Source organism: Myodes glareolus, chromosome 14 (genome assembly GCF_982192425.1).
Source record: "Myodes glareolus chromosome 14, mMyoGla1.1, whole genome shotgun sequence".
Taxonomy (NCBI): domain Eukaryota; kingdom Metazoa; phylum Chordata; class Mammalia; order Rodentia; family Cricetidae; genus Myodes; species Myodes glareolus.
The window spans coordinates 22,899,571-22,921,311 of NC_142039.1; the positions used below are offsets into that span (position 1 = coordinate 22,899,571).

General features: G+C 47.7%; 1 protein-coding gene across 9 annotated transcripts in view; it reads right to left on the reverse strand.

Moving 5' to 3' along the window:
- Positions 1–10,162: 10,162 nt before the first annotated feature.
- Positions 10,163–21,741, reverse strand: part of Pfkfb3 (6-phosphofructo-2-kinase/fructose-2,6-biphosphatase 3) — an 87,630-nt gene continuing 76,051 nt past the window's right edge. For 2 of the 9 annotated variants that reach the window (XM_087896393.1, XM_087896397.1), the window contains exons 11-18: positions 20,871–21,000; positions 20,487–20,549; positions 20,310–20,374; positions 19,660–19,746; positions 18,609–18,782; positions 16,422–16,444; positions 14,506–14,558; positions 10,163–13,103 (exon numbers count right to left, since the gene is read on the reverse strand). In XM_087896393.1, the coding sequence (XP_087752519.1) occupies positions 14,516–14,558; positions 16,422–16,444; positions 18,609–18,782; positions 19,660–19,746; positions 20,310–20,374; positions 20,487–20,549; positions 20,871–21,000 (585 nt within the window). In that variant the 3' untranslated portion in view covers positions 10,163–13,103; positions 14,506–14,515. The remainder of the gene's footprint in view (positions 13,104–14,505; positions 14,559–16,421; positions 16,445–18,608; positions 18,783–19,659; positions 19,747–20,309; positions 20,375–20,486; positions 20,550–20,870; positions 21,001–21,741) is intronic. The other 7 variants (XM_085699145.2, XM_048460784.3, XM_087896394.1 and 4 more) reach the window with 4 other exon arrangements.

The window sequence follows — 21,741 nt, forward strand, 5'->3', positions numbered from 1 at the left end:
TTAATATTCTCTCTCCCTCCACCACCCCCCGCCCCCGCCGTGTGTGGGGGGGTGGGGGTTGGTTCTAACCCGGACTTTGGAGGTATATCTGATTCAGTAACATTTTAAGTGGATATTAAAATAAAGTATTAAAGGAGGTCTGTTGAAGAATATTATTTTAAAGTGTGTTACTTTTGTTTATGTTGTACTTGTTTAACTCTGTGAAGCTGTGTTACTGTGCCTGTCTAAAACACCTGATGGTCTAATATAGAATTAAATAGCCAAAAGTGAAGCAGGAGAGAGGAATAGGCGGGACTGGCAGACAGAGATGATAAATAAGAAGAAAAACATTTGGGAATCAGAGAGGAAGGAGGAGGAGTTCAGGGGCCAGCCATCCAGTCACCCAGCTACACAGCCAGACACGGTGTAAGCAGGAAAGAAAAGGTATAGAGGAACAGGGAAAGACAAAAGTCTTGAGGCCAAAGATAGATGGGATAATTTAAGAAAAGCTGTCAAGAAACAAGTCAAGCTAAGGCCAAGCATTCATAACTAAGAATAAGCTTCCGTGTGTGATTTTATTTGGGAGCTGGGTGGTGAACCCCCAAAGAAGTCAAAAGACTAAAGAGCCAAAAGAATAAAACATTCAACAATAGGGGTCCTTGGATATCTGGGGAGAAGGTCAGGGCACAGTATACTCGGACACAAGTTTAAGCCAATAGAAAGTCTCTAGTAGACAGTCAGTGACTACACTGAGTATTGAGGATCCCAGTGTAGCCCTGGGCCTTTCTCAGTGTGAACTTTTAAGCACAAAAACCATGTCCTGGCTTAGCAAGAACAGTTAGCCAGAAGCAGAATTACAGAAGCCAAAAAGCAAGGCTAGTACATTTTGAGACTTTCTAGAACTATGGATTTTAATGTATCAGATCTTTGTTTTTACTTTGGCAGGCGGTGCTGTCTACATGCTGAGTGTTACGACCTGAGTGGTACTTCCATCATGGAGTCAGTTGTGCTAAGGTCTAGAGGCCTATTAAAGTCTGAGAGCCTGTTGATACAGAGAAAGAAGGAGTGAACAGAAGATCAAGGTGTGGTGACCACTCAAGAGGATTGTCATGAGTTTGACTTTAGCTTGGTTACATCATCAGTTTTAGCCCAGTCTAGGTTACAGTGTGAGATGCTGCTTAAAAACAAAATTAAAATAAAAGACTAGATATAGAAATAGACAATGGTCCATGGAGCAGATGGTGAGGTCTTAGATCAGTGCTTTTCAACCTGTGGGTCATGACCCCTTTGGGGGTGGGGGTTGAATGACCCTTGACCCTTTCACAGAGGTTACCTAAGACCATTAGAAAACGCAGATATTTACATTGCAATTCATAACAGTAGGAAAATTACAGTTATAAAATGGCAATGGAAAGTGTTTTACAGTTGGTGGCCACCTCCACATGATTAAAGGGTCACGACATTAGGGAGGTTGAGAGTCGCTGTCTTAGATGAAGTGGGGAAGTGGTTCCACATAGGCTGTGTTTTTGCTTGTTCGTTCTGGTGAGTTGAAAAGGTTTCTTGCAGCCCAGGTTGGTCTGAAACTCGATGTGCACCTGGAGATGACCTTGAATTCCTCGTCCTCCTACCTCTACACCCTAATTGCTGGGGCTCCAGGCCTGCATCACTGAGCCTGGTTTCATCTAAGCAGCTGCAAAGCCATCAACAAAACAGAACCTAGCAGAGCCTGAGAGCTGAGCCTCCAGGGCATGCTATAGGGGCTGTGCTGATTATATCAATTGCTGGGGGAAGATCTTGACTGTGGGCAGAAACACTAGTTGCACAGGAGATCTGGGACTACACAAAGAAGAACAATTGAATGTGTAAGCATGCATGTGTTTCTTTATTCTCTGCTTTCTGAACATTGATATGATGTGACCGGTTTGCTTCAGGCTCCTGGGGTCCTTTAGTTTCCTACTATGAACCTTGAGCAATGAGCTGGAATAAACCCTGTTCCTCTGAAGTGACTTTTGTCAGGGTATTTTATCACGGCCATAGGAAAAGAAACTAAGACAACAGCCTTAATGAACTTGGAGGAGAACTGAAAACTGAGACATTGAAGAATAATCCCAAATTCCTGACCACTGACTGAAACAGAGTTTATGGATTCTTAGTGGAGATTGATTACTTATGTAGAAGACTCAAATTTCAGTCAAAAAGAACATATATTATTATGTTAATATAATAAGCTATAATAAATGTCTAGTATTATTTTCTTCAAGTCCCCTGAATTCTGAGCCTTTTCAGCTGTGATTATGCTTTTGTGAAACACAGGAGTTTCTGCTCAGGAAATTCAAAACTGCTCGAAAAAAATAATTTTAAAGACAACTTAAAGAAACACTAGAACTGGGATTCCATCTTACGTCTGTCAGAATGCCTAGGCTCAAAAACACAAGTGACAGATGGTGCTGGAGCGGATGTGGAACAAGGGGAGCACTCCTCCACCGCCGGTGGGAGTGCAAACTTGTAGAGCCACTTCGGAAATCAGTATGGCTGTTTCTCAGAAAACTCGGAATTGTTCCACCTCAAGACCCTGGGCATATACCCAAAGGACTCTCTACCATACCCCAAGGACACTTGCTCAACTATGTTCATAGCAGCTTTATCCGTAATAGCCAGAAACTGGGAACAAACTAGATGTCCATCAACTGAAGAACGGATAAAGAAAAATGTGGTAATTTACACAATGAAGTATTACTCACTTGTTAAAAACAATGACATCCTGAAATATGCTGGCAAATGGATGGAGCTAGAAAAGACCATTCTGAGTGAGGTAACCCAGACCCAGAAATACAAACATGGTGTGTACATACTTACAGGTAGATGTTAGCCATATAGTAAAGGATAATCATACAACAATCTGTACCAGGCTTTTTCTTTTGGGTCACCAACCAGCTCTCACATCATGACACGGAGACTTCTTATTAGTTACAAATGCTGGGCCTCACTTAGGCTTTCTTTTTTTAACTTGTTTCTCTTTATCTACCTTTCGCCTCAGGGTTTTTTTGTGTTTTTTTTGTTTGTTTGTTTGTTTGTTTGTTACCTTCTTTCTGTACGTCTTACATTAACTGCTTGTGTCTGCTGGCTGGCGGCTACCTGGCCCTGGGAGTCTCCCTCGTTCTCTCCTCTCTTCTTTTCTTGTTCTTCTCTCTTTTGCCTAAATTTCTCCTCCTATTTATTCTCTCTGCCTGCCAGCCTCACCTCTCCCTCCTCTGCCAAGCTATTGGCGATTCATCTCTTTATTAGATCAATAAGGTGCCTTAGGCAGGCAAAGTGAAATAGAACGCAACACATCTTTACACAGTTAAGCACACATCTTTACATCATTAAACAAATGCAACATAAACAAACGTAACACACCTTTACACAAATAAATAATATTCCGGAACAACCCACATACCCAAAAAAAAGCTAAATAACAAGTGTAAGTCCCAGTCTCTGGCCTCCATCTTTGGAGGTCCGTCCCTGTGCCCACCAAGCCTTGACCCCTCCCTGGAGGAGGGTCAAGACAGCTCACCAAAATTTTGACCACTCCCCTAGTCTATTTAAACTGCTACCCTGGAAAGTTCCATCATGGTCCCTCCCCTGCCACTTTCCTACCTCCCCACTCACCATTCCTTATGTCCCCACCCCACCCCCACCCCCATGGTCATGTTCAGGGCTTTCCGGTTCCCCCTCAGGGCCATCCGAGAGCACAGGAATCCCATTAAACCTGGGTATTTTTTAATTTGGCTTGTTGTGATTTGGCTTGATTGAGATTTTTGTATTGGCAGAGAGCTTGCGTTAGGAAAATTCCTAACAACAAGGAAGGCTCAAGGGGGCGGGAGCACATGAATCTCACTGTGAAGGGGAAATAGAACAGACATCGCAGTTCAACTGGGGGAGAAGTCTGAAGCGGGGCACATGGGAACAGAAGGGATCAGGTCAGGAGAGTACTGGGAAAGACAACTGGGATCAGGGGCATCTCTGGGACAAGCTAAAAACCTAGCACAATGGAAACTCCCAGAAATCTATGAGGGTGACCTTAGCTAAGTCTCCTAGCAATGGGGGATATAGAGCCTGATCCAGCCATCTTCTGCAGCCAGGAAAGACTCCAACCCAGCCACTTAAACTCTGACCTCCAATTTGCCCTACCTGATATGCTGGGACAAAGGTGGTGCAGAAATTATGGGAGTGGCCAACCAGTAACTGGTCCAGCTTGAGACCCATACGATGACACTGCCTGGAGAACCAGGACCCAGAAGTTGAATATCCCAGAGACCTAGAATAGAGCCAAACATGATTGACAAAAAAGAAAAAAAAGGCAATGAAATATATTCTGCTATGCTCAGATGGTTGCCTAGCCCAATTGTGTCATCAGAGAAGCTTCACCCAGCAATTGATGGGAACAGATGAAGAGACTCACAGCCAAACATTAGGTGGACCTTGGGAAATCCTGTGGAAGAGGGGGAGGAAGGCTTATGGAAGCCAAAGGGGCCAAGGACACCATGAAGTGGGGGGGGCACGGAAACAACTAACCTGGGCCCTTGGGCTCATGGGGCTCACAGACCCTGAACTGCATGGGACTGACCTGTGTCCTCTGCACATGTGCTGCAGTTGTGGGTCTTGATCTTCTCGTGGGACTCCTGGCATTGGGAAAGGGAAGGCCGTGTCTTGCTCTGTTGCCTGCTCTTGGGACCTTTTTCTCCTGCTGGGTTTCCTTATGCAGTCTTAAAGGAGAAGAGGTGCCTAGTCTTGCTGGAACTTGATATCCCATGGCTGAGGGATACAGAAGGAAAGCCTGCGCTTTTCTGAAGAGAAGAGAGAGGGAGTGAATTGGGGGTGGGAAAGGATGAGGAAGGACTGGGAGGAGAGGAGTGAGGGAGTGGAACTGTGATGGAGCGGGGAAATTTTTAATTAATTGATTAATAATAAAAGTTAAAGAAAAGAAAAAGACTAGAAAAAAGCCAAATAGTGACATGTGCCTGTAGTTTCACATACTCAGAATGCTGAGGCAGGGGGATTACTAGAACTCAAGCATATGGGAAGAACTCAAGAAACCAAGAGAGACTGTCCTTCCTGAGCGGCTAGAAGACGGTTTTATACTTTGGGTTGTTTCAGCATTCTCTCTGCCAGAAAAGCATCTCTGGCCACCTGACTTCCAGATGCATGTGATAAGGAAACAGATACTGGAGGAGAGGCATGAGGTGGAGCTGTGTGGAGAGAAGAGGCACACTGGCCTTGCAAGAAACCATGTCCGCACAGCAATGAGCCCCTCGAATGGGAGACAAGAGGTCGATTTTTCCACATTAGGTCCTGCCTCTATCCTGGGTCCCCTAAACAGCTGACATTCATTGGCAAGAGAATTCAGTGGGTGTTTAGCAAGTGGGAGGGGGAGAGAGGGAGAGGGAGAGAGAGAGAGAGAGAGAGAGAGAGAGAGAGAGAGAGAGAGAGAGAGAGGTATACATGCTTGTGTTGTTGGAGAGTTTGGCATCAAGTGTCTTCCTTAGTCTCCCCTTATTTTTTGGTGTGGGATCTGTTATTGAGTCTGAGGTTCACTGGTTCAGCTAGATTGACCGATTATTGAGTCCGTTTGTCCAGGCTCTTCTTATATAGACATTGGGGGTCCAAACTCCAGTTCTCATGCTTGCACAACCAGCATGTTACCAAATAAGTTATCTCTCCAGCCCATAGTCCATTTTCATTTTTCTTGCTGCTGTTTTGTTTTTTAACATTGTGTATATCTCAGTGTCTCAGTGTGTTCTTTAAAAAGAGTTTTTTTTACTGGTTAATTGATCTACACCAAAAAATTTATCTGGGTGTGGTTGTGCATGCCTACAATCCCAACACTTAGGCTGAAGTGGGAGAATCACAAGTTTGAGACCAGCCAGGGTCACATGAGGAAATTCTTTCCACATGCCAAAAGGTTTGAATACGTTCCTGGTATCACCACACTGTCTAAGGTGCCAATTACACCCATCTCCTCCCAGACTTCCTTGTGCTCTTGAGGAGGGGGGACTTTGCAAGATGTTCACTTTGTTAGAATTTTCATATGTGTATTAAGAAGTTCACTTGAAGTCCATCTTCTTAACATATTTTAAAGTGCACAGTATGGGACTGAAAAGATGTCTCAGCGGTTAAGATTGTTCTTCCAGAGGTCCCAGGTTCAATACTCAACATCCACATGATGGTTAACAACCAACTCCAAACCCAGTTCCTGGGGATCCCAAACCTCTTCTGACCTTCTCAGTCTCCTGTACACACATGATGCACAGACAAACACTCAGACACATATACATATAAAGTAAATAAATATAGTTAAAAAATAAAGTACTGAAATTTGTAGGCAAACAGATGGAGCTAGAAAACATCTTATTGAGTGAGGTAATCCAGACCCAGAAAGACAATTATCACATGTACTCACTCATAAGTGGGTTTTAAACAAAAAGCTAAGAAAAACAGCCTACAAATCACAATCCCAGAGAACCTAGACAACAATGAGGACTCTAAGAGAGACATACATGGATCTAATCTACATGGGAGATAGAAAAAGACAAGATCTCCTGAGTAAATTGGGAGCATGGGGACCTTGGGAGAGAGTTGAAGGGGAGGGGAGAGGCAGGGAAGGGAGCAGAGAAATGTAGAGCTCAATCAAACAAGTTTTAAAAAAATAGCTCAATCAAATAAATTAAAAAAAATAAAGTACACAATACTGTACCAACCATTGGCTTCAGAGACATCTTCTACAGCAGCTCTCTAGAACTTTCTATCTTCTACAATAGAAATTTAACTCGACTGCCATAGTTCCCTCCCCCAAGCTCTTGGCCATCACCATTCTGTTATATGAACCAATGTACTATGAATCACTTTAAATGCCTCATGGAGGTGAATATATTCCACTCTTTTTTTTTCTTTAAATGCATTTGGTGCAGCACTCCACCCCCATGGCGGCGCGCGCGCCTGCGGAGCTTGTGCTGGTCTTGGAGCAGGCGGTCTGGGGACGCAGGACTGGGTCCAGGGCTGACAGGTGGCCAGGGTGGCTGACAGACCCAGGAACTGGGGAGTGGAGAGCAAGCGAGACGCCGGTAGAGAAGGGCTGGAGGCCTAGTGGAAAGCACAAGAGTCCCTACCGCTTAGAAGCAGGGGCGCGCTCGCTTGGACCGGGCGCGCGCCAAGCTCCGCTCAATATATTCCTCTCTTACCTTACCTATGATGCTCATTCTGGACCGGTGATTGTCTACCAATCTCTCTCAGAACCACACAGGACACTGTAAGTCCTCCTACCATGCAAAATGCCTTGGCTCTTCACATTATAACTCTCAACAGAGACTGGGGAGGTGGCTCGGAGGGTAAGGGTGATTGCTACACAAGCCTGAGTACCTGAGTTTAAATTCACGGTCCCACATAAAAAAGCAGAGCACGCCACATGTGTCCTGTAATCCCAACACTGTCCAGGGCAAAGGCTCACTGGAGCTTGGTGGCTGCTACCTCTATCTCCAGATTCAATGAGAGACCCTGGCTCAAGAAAACAAGGCAGGGTGATATAGCAGGTCACCTAATGTGACCCTCTGACCTCTGTGCACATGTACGCAACGCCACACAAACTCATACACATAAATAAATACATACATAAATCTCCCAGGGTGAGATCTTGCCTGGCAACTGTGCTGTGCAACTCTAATTAAAAACAACTGAACTCAAACCGATGAGTTGTGGCATCTAACCACTCAGACATAATCCAGTTTGGCTGGGATCCCAGCAGAGAGGTCAAAAGGGCTGATCAGTGGGGACTGGCATAGTCAGGGCTGTCCCCAAGCAAGGCCCCATTAGCTATGGGGTAAAGCACTTTGTTCAAAGGACAAGGCACACATCAATCACCAGGGCAAATGAACAATGAATACTCTCACCCCCAAGGGCAGACACTCATGTCCATAGCTTGCAGCTTTGGCTGACCGAATAAGATGGGAAGGAGTCAGTGAGTCAGAGGGAGTAAGCGCATGGACTAAGCATGGGGCTGCCTAGAAATAAATGTTCATTGCAGGGAAATGAGTCTAGATGGCTTCCTGCCCTGAGCTCAGGAGAAACCTCAGGCAAGATGGCTGTCTCTTTGGGCTTTCCACCTCCCTTTCATCTCTTCACCGAGCACAGCTGAGACCACCTTTACCTTTAATTGTTTAACAAATCACACTGGAAAACGTGGTCAACCATTTAAGGAATGGGGAACATTGACTAGATCAGAGTATCAGATGACACACATTAATGTGTAAAATCGTATCAGCAGAAGGGTTGGCAGGCAGGGTAGTGACATCTAAAGTGAGCCGCAGAAAAGATGGGAGCGTCTCTGAGTTCCCTGCACCCATATATGCTGGGTCCCCTTGACCAGGAGTACAGCTGGGAACGGCTATGGAAACCGGAAAAACTCTTCAAGATGGAGCCATACCCAGACCTCGAAAATCAAAGGGTCCTGGCCACCAGACTCAACCTGAAGGAGGAACAAGTTGAGACTTGGTTCATCCGGCGTTCCTTGAAGCAGGAGATGCGTCCTCACTTTGCTTGGTTACGAGAGTCTGGCCGCCATAACCCTCCTTCCTGTGCTTCCCACAAAGCCAGCTGCAGCCGGCCACCAAGTTGGCGGTTCAGGCTCATTCCCATCAATTCCTCGGGGTCCTCAACCTGCTGTGAGCACACTTGCTGACTCTGCCATCCAGAGACGTTGTGGTCCCCCAGAGCCACCCCAAATCCCCTTGCCGACTCCCGGTTTCACTGAACTCACCAAAATGCTGGAGGCTTTCTAGAAACTGGGGGCTTCTAGGAGCGGAGGGGTCCATCCGTAAACTCCTGGATGCCAAGACAGATGGCATTGGACAGAAACGGCATGAAAAATGACAAAGCAGGAAGTCTGAATCTCTAACAGGATCCTCCAGGAGACTCCACAGTGTCACACCCCACAGGGTCCCATCTCAATGACTTCTGCCTCCTCTAGGCTGGGGGTTGTGGTTCCAATTCTCTTAACACCCATCCAAGATTGCCTGTACCCCATGCTAACTATCAACTCAATACGTAGCTAGCGTAGAACGACCTTGAACTTCTTGTCTCCACTTCCCAAGGGCTGGTTACAGGTCTGTGTATGAGCATTTTCTTGCCTATGAGCATTTGCTTGTTTTCTTTGACCATTTTTTTCCTGCCTACTAGTGCTTCTGCAATTGCTTTTTATGAACCTGTTTTGGGTTTTAGATCTGGGAATGACATCATTTATCAATGTAATCACTGATGAATAAAATTACTTTTTTAAAAAACTAAAATAAATAAAAAATCATATCAGACTATTGCTTGTTCTTTAATATTTTAATTGGCATGTATTCATAGTATTTGGTCCTGGGTTGTACAAGGGCATTTTCATCTAAATATATAATATACTTTGAGCATATTTCTCCCCTTACCCTCTCCTTTTAAAGCTGCCACCTTCCCATTAGTTCTCTTTGTTTCCTTGGACAGTGTAATGATTAGCACTGTCAAAGTGATGGACTCTAGACTCTCTTGATAGATGATCCTCTGGACATGTCTGCTACGGGTTATCTAGGTTATGTGGGAAGATTCATTTTAATTGTGGAAAGAACCATTGCCTGGGCAAGGGATCCTAGATTAAATAGAGTGGAGAAAGCAAACAGAGTAAGTATCTGACTGCAGTAAGTATCTTGGCTGCAGATACAATGTGACCAGCTCCCTCAAGTTCTGACCTGTGCAACACCATGCCATGGTGCACTGTAGCCTGGTTTGCTTTCTATTTATTTGGTCTTTACAGCTGGAAAAAATTCCAGTGTCTACAAAGCCATATTTTTTTTATCCATACCTCTTGGGGGGTTATTGTTTATTCGTTTTTACTTTTGTCAGAAGGACAAGGACCAGCACCAGAAGTTGTCAGTTGACCTCTCCAGGTGGGCACTCACACCGGCACACACACAGAAACAAAGGATTTTTTTTTTTTAAATTGAGGCTAAGCTAGGTGTGGTGGTGTCTGCCTATAATCCAAACGCTAGGGAGACTGAGACAGGAAGACCAGAAGTTTGATGCCAGCCTGGGCTATGTATATTACATTACTCCGTGGGGGAAAAAAAATTAAAGAAAGAAAAGGAAAAGAAAAAGGAAAAATAAACCAAGAAGTCTATTAATTTAAAATGAACACATTTTATTATTTCCCAAATGTACAAACTTGACAATCTATTGTGTCCTATTTAAAGGAAAAGAATGGTTTCTGCGAGGAGCTGACAGGTACAGTGGCCATAAAGACACTTTGTGGCCGGCCAGGATGGCTGACTCATCTAGTAAAGGCACTGACAAGCCGACCACCCGGGTTCAATCTCTGGAGGCTGGAAGAGATCGACTTCTGTCAAGTTTTCCTTTGACCTCTACACGTGTGCACATGCGTGCACACGCACACACACACACACACACTGCTTAAAAGGAAAAGTGATACTTGTGCCTACAAGAGACCCAGAAGTGAGTTTTGTTGGCATATCTCAACCAGGTTTTTATTATTATAGCAACTGCAAAATATACAAATTTCTGAAAGGCGTATCCTGCTTAAAAGCTTGCATAGCTTCTTCCCAGGTCATGGAGAGACAAATACACAGAACATGAAGAAGTCATCGATCACACATTGAGAGCCCCCAAACCAATGAACAATTAAACCCAATCTATGCAGCTTTCTAGTTTTAGGCTCCCTTATACATATTAAATAAATAAATAGCACATCTGCTATCAAAATAATAAAAAAATAAATTTCAAGTATTACAAATGAAAATATCATTGGCGTGGTTCCAACAGTTTTTCTTCTCCCCATAAATGAAGGGTGTTGCCCATGGTTGAAGGGAATGGGAGAAATTTACCCCCAAAACAAATATGCAAAGTTAAAAAACATTGGTCCCCATTTTATTTTGTTGCTTTGGGTGGAAGTGTGGGAGTTCTGTGAGTGAGGCCACCCCGTTCCTCCAGTCACTGCGTTTCAAATCAAGCTGTGTTCCACCCACTTCAAGATCTCCCGAGCCCAATCTTATCCACCCCTTCACAGAAAGTGAAAACACACCGGGCAAAGCTTTCGCTTGATGTACTGAATTACGTTAGTCACGGGTGACCACCCCTACCTGCCCCAGCCTTGAGAGTCTCTATGTTCTAAGAGTTAGTTCTGTAACTAGAGAGTAGATGTGCTCAGAAGGGGACACCTAAGGAACTACCTCCAAGTGCAAAGTCATACTACCAGACATGGTGGCTCACGCTTATGACCCCAATGCTGGATTTGGGAGCCTGAGACAGGAGGACTGCTAGAAGTTTGCGGCTAGTTTGAGTTACACAGTTAAGATCCTGTCCACCCTCCAAATGCAACGCTGCAGGCCCCCAGGCTAAAGTATTACCTGCCTGTGCACACCCGGCACAAGTCTGCACTGCAGACATCCTTGCCAAGACTCAAGTCACTAAGAGGAAATAGTTCACATCTTATGTACATAGTCCTCTCTCTGGTGACCACAGATTTGAAGGGTAGTGGGCTGGACTGAGAAACTTGGGTGATTATCTGTGAGATGCACGAAAGGACTTTAGAGCATCCAAAGTACACCCTTGTGCCACCCCCAAGACCTGTACCTGGGGAGGACAGGCTCCCCAGGACTCACAGGCAGAAGGAGGGAAGGAAAGTGACCTCCAGCACCAGCTGTGGGAGCATCCTTATAAAAGGCTCACCTGGGCAAAACCCACTGAGTTTCCAAATGGTTTCTTCCAGGCTAAGGATATCCTCTCCTCCCCCAGAACTTGGGTGGATAAAGGAGGAGAAACAGGCGGACAGAAACAATAGGTAGTTACAACAGCACTGCTCTCGACTCACGCAAAAATGTCAGACATCAGGAAGACGACAAGGACAATTTTCTATTCTTGGGAACTCCTTGAGATGCCTAGCAGCGTAGTATCAGGCATACAACAGACACCAGACCAAAACACGGAGACAGCTCTAGGAACAAGCGGCTTGGAACAAGCCTTACTTGGGCCACCCTTCCTCTTGGAAACCGTGAGCAAAGCTGAAGACTCTGAGCCTCCCCACTTCACAGATCCCTCCCATTCAGCAGTTCCAAGCCTCCAAGGGCCAACACCCTGCCATCTCGGTTCCTGAAGTGAAGTGAGACTTTCAGGTCACACTTCTGCCCAAAAAGAAAAAGAAAAGTGAAGGAAGGAAGGGAGGGAGGGAGGGAGGGAGGGAGGGAGGGAGGGAGGGAGGGAGGGAGGGGAAGAAAGGAAAGAAAGTGCAAAACAGCAAACAGCCAGCCACAGGATTTGCTCAGGTGCCTCCAGGCCCAGGCTGGAGAACAGAAAGCCTAAGAGCCCCAGGGAAGAGGGGGTCCTGGTTCTTTTTTCCAGCAAAACGCTTCCTTCCACACTGATGCAACCAGTGTGTCCCTTAAGTCGAGACCTAGAAGGCATGTGGATGCGTGGAAAGGCCAGGGCATGTCACTGCCCAGCTGACCAGTAAGCCTCAGGTGAACGGCCACACCCAGGGCAGCATTTGTCCAAGTCCCTTATCTTTGAGGTCTCTTCCCAGGTCAAGATGTATAAAAGCCACGCAAGTGTTTGGACATCCCTTAGCATCTGGGGTCTAACTCACTCTGAACTTCAGGATTCTCTGACAGTCTTGTCTCTCGGCTATCAACGTGCCGGGCGGGCCAGCATCCAAAGAAACAAACCCGAACAGCATGGTGACATCCACTGAGAGGCCTGATTTCACCTCCTCTAGAACTACAGTCCTTCCCATGCTTCAGTAGGGTCTGTGAGGTCAGACACCCTGGACGTCCCAGGAGAACAGAGGGTGGGGAGGGCTGCAGCTTTGCCATGGGAAGCTAGGATCTGGCCAACTTCCTAGTTGTCTTTGCCATCCCAACATCTCAGGCGGTGTTGTTTCTCTTCACCCAGAAGACCTCCATTCTCCCCCCAGTCCGGAAGTCCTTGAGATCGCTTGGCCTCAGGTAGATGAGCGGGCACAAGGCAGGCTGTAGAAATGGAACGGAACCCATGTTTCAGCTTCAGTGCTTCTGGGAGGAGTCAGTACTGCTCTGGGGGCTCTTCATGTTCTGTTACCAGGAGAGAGAGGAAGGGAGGGTCAGGACCTGGTGCTGACTGTGCCACAAGCAAAAGGCTCAAGGCCATGCCACAAGACACCTCCGCCCTCCATCCCCTCCAAAGAACACACCCCTGGCAGAGGATAACCACAAACATGTGGAAGAGCCCAAGTAGGTCTCAGAACATGACAGAAACTACCCTAGGCTGCAGAAAGAAGCTAGAGACACGGGCTGGGACTCTGCTTAGCACTGGGCTCTAGATTCCAGTCAGCAGGGCATGGAGAAGGACAGGCAGGTTACTCGGGAGCCTGCTGCCACAGGCCTCGGACAATGATGCCTAGAGAGGACAAGAGACCATGAGGCACAGATAGGAACATCATGCATCCTCCCCTTTAGGAACTGAGGGCCACTCTCCATGCCACACAGCCCTCTCATTGGTCACAGTCAGGTCAAGATCAGCTGGGACTGTCTGGACCAGCAGAGCTGTTCTCTGGGATCAACTAACGGAACCTTGCACTCAGCTACAGGAGGCGGGGGCGGGGGGGAGTCCCAAGTCTGGGCACAAAGCCCCTCAGAATGCGAGATACAAGTGGGATGGTTGGTCGTACAATGGAGGCCCAGCGGGGGCTGTATCATAAAGCCTGCTGGGTCTTGACCCATGGACCTGCAGCAACAAGTCTCACAAAACATTAGCTGGTATCAAGTTCCCTTTTAAGATGTTCTCAAGTCCCTTGCCTTGACTCTTGACTACTACCACTGGCCCGTAAGCATCTCTCCCTAAAACCCCCAAATCTAACCCTTCAAAAAAGAAATGTCCAATAAAAGTATTCCGTCTGGGCCCTCCAAACTCCAGGGGCAGGATCACAGAGGGATGGGTTTCAGGTAGGCAGGAATGCAAGAACTACTCTCAGTCACAGAATGAAGGAGCCTAGCTGAAGATGTCGAGAGAAGGGACACTCAGTTCTGGGCCGCCCTAGGATCGCCGCTCATCTGAGAGAGACTTGGGATCCAGGCAGCAGCGCCCTGTGTGAAACAAGGTCCTTCTGGCAGTGCCCTGGACCACGTGTGTGGGAAGAGCCCTGGCCATGCAGTGGGATCCAAGAGGGAGGGTTACCACTTTTGCCACACCTCTAGCCCAGGATCTCTAGCATTCACACATGACGACAATGTGACAGCAACAGGGAAGCCACATGGTGAGCCGTGTCCACATCCAGGGACCCCCCCCACTCGGAACACACAGAGGCAGAGATGGAAGGACCCCACATCAATGGCACTGCTTGAAAGACCACCCAGCACTGACACATGAGCCACAGACTCCACAATGGCCAATCTGTGCATAGAGCACAGTCCCCTTCGGCTGAAAGCCATGACTCAGATACAGGAGGGAACAGAGGGGCATGCACAGATCGATTACCTTTCCCAGGTTAGTAAGGAGAAAACTTTGAAAAAATGTGACAGACAGTTCGTCTTTCAAGCATAGTGGGAGGGAAAAAAAGAAAAAAAAAACAGGTTGGAAGGTTGGAAAAGGAGAAAACAAAACCAATTTTAGTATTTTCTGTTGGAGTTTGAGATAAGGTCTCATTTAGCCCAGGCTGGCCTGAAGCACTCTACGTAGTAGATGACCATCACCCATCAGGACCCTCCTAGGTGCCAGATTTTTGCCGTGAGTTATATGCATATTTTCACCATTGAAGGTCCCTACAGGGTTGCAATCCCCATTTACAGATAAGGAAGTTCAAGTCTTAAGACTGGTTTAACTTCCCTAATGTTCCAAAGGCTGTGGCAAAGTTGGTTTAGTCTGGCTTTTAAAGTAAATGCTGGAAGTCAGGTAAGTTGGTACATGCATAGCTGCAATTCAAGCACTGAGGGTGAGACAGGAGGATTGCTTTGAGTTTGAGGCCTCGGATACACAGTAAGTCCCAGGCTAGATAGTATCGTCGTAGTTGTCTTATCTCAGTAAAAGAAGAGTTGATTAGTTTTGGTCACAGGATTGGGCTGGACTAGATTCTGGGTCTCAGGAATAGAATCTGACCCTACCTGGGGTGATGAGTTTTCAGGGAACATTTTTGCTTAACTAAGGGATTCCAGTCAAAAGCACTATTAAATTCATCTTGGAAGTGGACAAGCTGAGCCACAAGTTCCAAGCCAAAGGTCTTGCAAGGAGAACCCTTGGTCCTCAAACTATAGACACTGGATGGCGGGTGATAGACATTGTTGCTTTCTGAGAGGGAAAATGACAGCCAGGCCAGTCCCCTCCCTTGGGAAGTAGTTGCAAGAGAAGCTGTGGGAGCTAATCCACAGGCCAGAGGCTGCTCGAAGTGCTCTTCAGGCTTCTAGAACCAGAGAGATGCTGGGCAGTGGTGGCCCATCTCTCGGGAGGCAGAGATGGGTGGATCTCTGTGAGTTCAAGACCAGCCTGATCTACAGAGCGAGTTCCAGGACAGGCTCCAAAGCCACACAGAGAAGCCGTGTCCCGAAAAACAACAATAACCAAAAACAAACAAACAAAAGAATCAGAGAGAGAAAAACCATACCTAGGCCTTTGTAAGAAGCTAGCTTTCTGGGACACAAGGTCTCTTTGAGGCCTGCCTCCACTGCCTACAGGTTGGTGGGTGTGCAAGCAGGTCACTTGATCATACTTGTTAAACAGGATGAGGATTGCCCTGCCCGTCTCTTATTTAAGGAGAGATACAATGGCTGGGCCCTCCCGTTCTGTGGTTGCATAGCTCTAAATGCTGGACCATTCCTCTTTCTCAAGCTTGACACAGCCGCAGTGGGTTCTGAGGACGCAGTGAAGTGGGATCATCAAGTACAGTTTCCACATGGATGTCTCTCGAGAGCCTGTCCCCAGGTCGGACTGACAGGCACACCTCCAGGCCATCAAGGCAGGTCCCCATGTTCGGATATTAGGCTACAGATAAATATTGCTTTCCGAATAAAAGAATGCTCCTCTGAGAGAGGGCATGCAGGAAATAACAGCAAGGACTGATTTCACTTTTCATCGAAAGCTGACCCCACCGGGGAAATCTGACATGAGAGGACCCAGCCTGTGACTACTAAAGACAAACCCTAGAACCCCAAGAGGGACTGGGGAGTAGGACTCCATGGCTGATGGCGCTGGAGTTTGCTGAACAGTGTCAGTTTGGCCACAACACAGCCCCTCTCTATCAACCTTGGGGATTCTCTCCTCCCATCTCTTTCTCTTCTGTGGACAGCCTCAGAGTTTACCCAAACTGTCTTCAACCCAAATACCTCAACAGGCAGGAGACAGACTGGCAAACAAGCAAGAGGAAATGCAAGCAGCAGAATTATCGAGAAGGAAATACTTACAGACAGGCTTTCCCTAGCAAAGGCTGCAGGGAGACAAGGTAAGGAGAGAGAACAAGTCAGTCAGGAGGCCAGATGGCAGCTGGTGAGATGAGCCCACCCCCACACCTCCCATGTCTGACCTAGCCAATAGATCCCAGACATCTGTTCCCGAGGATCTGGCAATCCTGAAGGGCTATCCTAATAAATTCAGAGGCATCTGGGAAGTGCGGGATAAGACTGGACTCTTGCCAGTGTCCTTCTTAACCAGATCAGTGTAGCTCTGGATGCCCCCTATCCCAGGCCTAGGTTAATCTCCTCAGGCCTCTGCAACAAAAGACTCCCACAATGCACCAGGACAGAGTGGCATAGTGATGCAATTCAGTTATGCTTGACTATAACAGAAAACTCTCAGATCTAAAGGAATATCCACTAGAGTCTTCCCATCTAGTCCTGAGCCCATTTCCAAAGCTAAAGAGACTGAGCGTGGCCACTCAAATCTTATACCTGCCAGGCACGGCAGTGCACTTGGGAGGTAGAGGAGGATCAGGAGTTTGAAGTCATCCTCAACTACATAGTGAGTTTGAGGCCAGTCTCTAAGCACCATGAGAGACCGTGTTCTCCACAAAACAACAAAACCCTACACTCGGGAGGCAGAGATAGGATGACCATAAACTTGAGACTACATAAAAGACAACGCCTGAACCAAGAACCTGTGGCCAAAGAAGTATGTGTGTGGTGGTGGTGGTGGTGGTGTAGCGGGGTGGGGGTGGGGGTATTTACACTCCTGTTAGTGGCAGAGCTACGATTCAAGCCAGGTTTCCTGGCTCTCAGTGAATCTGTCATCTTACTGGACCCAAACCTTACTTCTTGCCAGACCCCAATCACATGTACCACACCAATCACCTTGTCCAAGCCACTTTTTGCATTGTATTATTCCCCAATCCCACAGATTAGGAAACCAAGGCCTGGGGTGGTTAAATGAGCTTTGGAGGCCTCGGTGTTCTCTCCATACCACATCCCAGACCTCGGGAAGTCAAAGGAAGCTCAGGGGTCAACAGAAGCACGGGCAGGCAGCAGACAGCGAGAGTTTGCCTAGCGTGGAGATGAATTCAGCCAGGCATCGGGGCATGGTCTATATTTCATTTTTGCAAAAGTTCTTGGCTATCTGATTTTCTGAAAATTTTCGTGCTCAGTGGCCAAACTCGTCCAGCCTTTGACCTTTCAAGCTAGCGAAATAGAGAATCTTGCTGGGTTCTGCTTTCACTCTGATAATAATCTACTTGCCGTGTGAAAACGTGGCTATCCTGGCTACCTGATCCTGCGTATGTTATGTATATACAGACTGTGCACACATGCATCCAGGTACAGGGATGCCGATGACCACAAGTGTCACGTGAATGGACATTAAAGGACAATCTCGGATGTCAATCCTCAGGAGTCTTCTACCTTTTCTTTAAAGGAGGTCTCTTACTGTCCTGGAATTTCACCGTGTAGGCCAGGCCGGCTGGCCTGTGAGCCTCTAGGGATCACCTGTTTTTGCCTCTCATCTCTGTACCCCTGATTTTACAGGCACGTCCTTCCTCACTCAGCTTCCTCCCATCTCACCGCCAGTGAATGTCCCTCTGCACTCAGCTTTTGCATGGGTTCTGAGGACCTGAACTTGGGTCTTCACAGTTGCCTGGGAAAGAGCTTTATCAATTTGCCTCTCCAGCTCTGGACTATTTCTGGGGGAGGGGGGGATTATGCTGATTATGGAGAGGGGGTAGGCTCCTCTGTGGGACCTCAGCTTTATTCTGTCATAGAGGTGATAGGAAAGGCATTAGATTAGCTATGGGATAGGAAGACACATGCAGACTCCCCGGATTGGGCATTGCTAAAGATAAACTGTCCTAGAAGTAACCATTCACAAATGTGCAGAACATTTTACAATTTCTTTTGCTCTGCCTGATTCTGCTAATTAAAGGACAAAGAGCATGCTCTCGGAAAGAATAGATAGCCACTGTTGATCAGGAAAGATCTTCAGAGGGCATCTCATGTTCTTCCCGCTGCATGGACACACACTACACACCCACAAACACGGTCTACTGCACATCACACACAGAGCCCACCCTAAACACAGGCGCACATCCTCACTTGCAAACGCAAACACAGTTCCCAGGTCTGGGGATCGTCTCCCCTGTAGGCAGTAATTAAAGCAGAATCACTGACTTGTCCAGGCAGCTGCGTGGGCACTTCCGGGGGCAGGCAGCTGGGCAGGGCAGCAGAAGTGGAAGCCACATGCTCCTCAAAGCTGTTGATGCGAGGCTTTTTGGTGGGCTCAGGGCTGGCTAGTGGGGTGACACTATTGCGTCTCATGAGCGGGTTAGGTCCCTTCTTTGCATCCTAAGCAGACAAAGACAAAAGAAAGAAGGCGACAGTTACAAGGAGTGGGGAGGGAGGTAGAAAAGCCACACACACACACACACACACACACACTCTCTCTCTCTCTCTCTCTCTCTCTCTCTCTCTCTCTCTCTCTCTTCTTGCGATTTGTAGGGAACACCCAGGAGAGTGGCCTTGACCCTGAACTGTTGCTGGCACAGAACTTCTCGCTATGTGCAAAGCAGAGGAGGAAAAAATAATTACAACCACAGCAGAGAAGGGGGTCAAAATAAAGAACCTTACTCCCAGCCACCCCGCCCACAGAGGGCCCAGGAGAGACGGTTGGCTCTGAGATCACAGGTGTGGGAGGGGGAAGGATCGGGGCTAACTGCCTTCCACCTGGGTCTGCAGCACACACACGCACCCATGAAATACACTGTGCTCCCCTAAACAGTACCCAGCCTCCGTCTAGGAGGCAAGGCAGGAGACTGAAGGTGCAGGAAACAGACAGAGTCTGTCAGCCAGGATGAGATGTCAACCTTCCAACGAAAGATGGCAAGACAGGAAAGTGGGCTCCTGGGGTGCAGTGCATGGCCCACCACCTCAAAACCCAGGACAGCTTCAGCCCCAGCACCGAGTAAGGAGGTATTCTGAAGCCCTTGGACCCCATCTCATGTCTAAGCCCAGTGTTGGGGCTGTCCTCATTCAGCTAAATGAGCACATCTTCCAGGTGCCTTGGTTGATAGGGGTGGGGCCAGGAGACAGGGCGAGGCAGCCCAGGGACACAGTCCTCTTCCAGTGATGTCCACAATGCAAGTTGGGCAGCGAACTGGCTGACACCCACGGACCCTTCCTACCAACATCTGACGGCCAAGCTTCTTGGGAATGGGGAAGTCACCTGTTTTTCGGACTCCACAGACAGAAAGTCAAGTTCGGTGTAAGAGGAAGGTCTGACTACACTGGCAAAGTGTTGTATTTTGACAGCCTGCATAAAGCAAATTTAAACCCACTTTCACAACGCAGACCTGGACAGATACGCAATCTGCCCAGTAAGGGATTCAACATGATCACACACACCCTCCCCGCCCCCCCCCCCAAAAAATCTCAGACCTCCCTGATGTGGAACACAGTAACAGTCAGGCATTGAGTCTCCTGCAGATCACTGCTCAGCAGCCCTTAGGACTCCTATCCTTTAGCCCTGCCTAACTGTGAACGAAGTGCACACAGATGGGGCTAATCCTGTTTGTGCCAGCCTCCTGGGACTGTTGAGAAGGTGGCCACAACTACGGTGCTGGGTAATGTTTGAGAGAAGGAACTAACTCCTTTTTTAACTCACTCTTCACAGTCAAGCAGAAACGGAAGCAGAGAGAAAGTGTGGACAGAAAGAAAAGGAACCGATCCCATGAAGTCACAAGAAAGACAGGCTAGGATCAGAGGTGTAGACATGGTAGCTGGCCAGTGGGCACCAAAGGAACTCAGTGAGAACCCTCCAGAGGAAAACTAGACCCAGGGTTTCCCAAGGGTCCCACGCATCGGAGCCTAACTCACCTCCGACCTCTCCCGGTGTGTGCTCACAGATTCCACATTCAAGTAGATGGACTCCACACGACACCCTGAAGGTGAAAGACGGAGAAGATAGCTTCTGTTAAAGAGATCATCCTCATCGGCAGCCCCACAGCCACCAGAAGGCCTCAGGGTCAATGCTCAGTAGGGGCTGCTACTCACCATATGCCACAGGTGTCAGCTTCAGGACAGTATGAAGGGGGCATTTCAGGTATGGCATCTCCTCTGAAATGAGACATACGTTGTCATGTTAAATAAGAGACTTGACATGAAGGGAGACATTCAGGGGCATCCCTAGGCTCACTGTGAGAGCCTCACACCTAGCCCTGAGTCACATGGAGGCTTGAGGGTTCTCAGGCTGGTTTATGAAGTGATGAAGCCCACTGAGCATCACACTGTTCCGTAGGAAGCAGGTAGAGACCCCTCAGCAGGTTGTGGGGCAGATCCATATTTAGATATAAAGCAGAGAGGATGGGTCCCCTGCCACAGGCACTCAAGGCCCATTTCCTTCTTCCTTCATTCCTGGGCATGGCATGCCCTCAATACCTGCACTCTTGTCGAGGAAGTAGGCTAGCAGGCAGCGTAGGACAGCCTGGTGACAGATGACCAACACATTCTCTTGGCGCTCTAATTCCATGATCACAGGCTCCAGGCGCTGGACCAGGTCCTGGTAGGACTGAGAATGAAGGGATGGGAGAGTACATTAGGGGAGGATAGGCAGGGGAGAATCCTGTAATCGCTCGCAGCCCATCCCTCACACAGGCACACATCCACCCTTCTAAGTGTTCAGCCTGCATGTAAGGAACTACCACTTCTAAGAATCATGAGAGAAGCCTGCAATTCTGTCTGTCTGAGCTGCTTCCTCCTGAGCACTGGAGAAAGATCAGGCTTTGTCAGGCTATCATGGACTGTTACTCAGGCAGCCATGACAAACAATGAAGTCCTGGCACATGCCACCACGTGAGAGAACCTTGGAAATTTGTATGTCAAGTGGAAGGCACTAAGCATCACCATCTACATGCACCGAACGGCTCCTCTTGTTCACCACCTAGAACAGGCAACTCTAGAGACGAGGAATTTGTGGTAAGCAGAGCTAAGAGCTAAAAGACACTAGACTGACCGCTAACACATCTGCAGTTTCCTTTCAGAATTTGGCTGGTGTGCATCTATAATCCTCAGCACCCAGAAGGCTGAAGCAAGAGCACTGGTAGCAGCCCAAGGCAGCCTGGACCACACATTAAAGATCCTGCTTCAAACAACAGGAATGGAGCCAGGAACGGTGGTGCACATCTGGAATGCCAGCACTGGGGAGGGGAGGGCTGCAAGCAAGGTCAGTCTGAGCTACACCATGAGTGAGTGCAAAGCTGGGACAGAAAAAACTAGCAGAAGTTCTTCCTTACACTGACTCTTCTGTGCC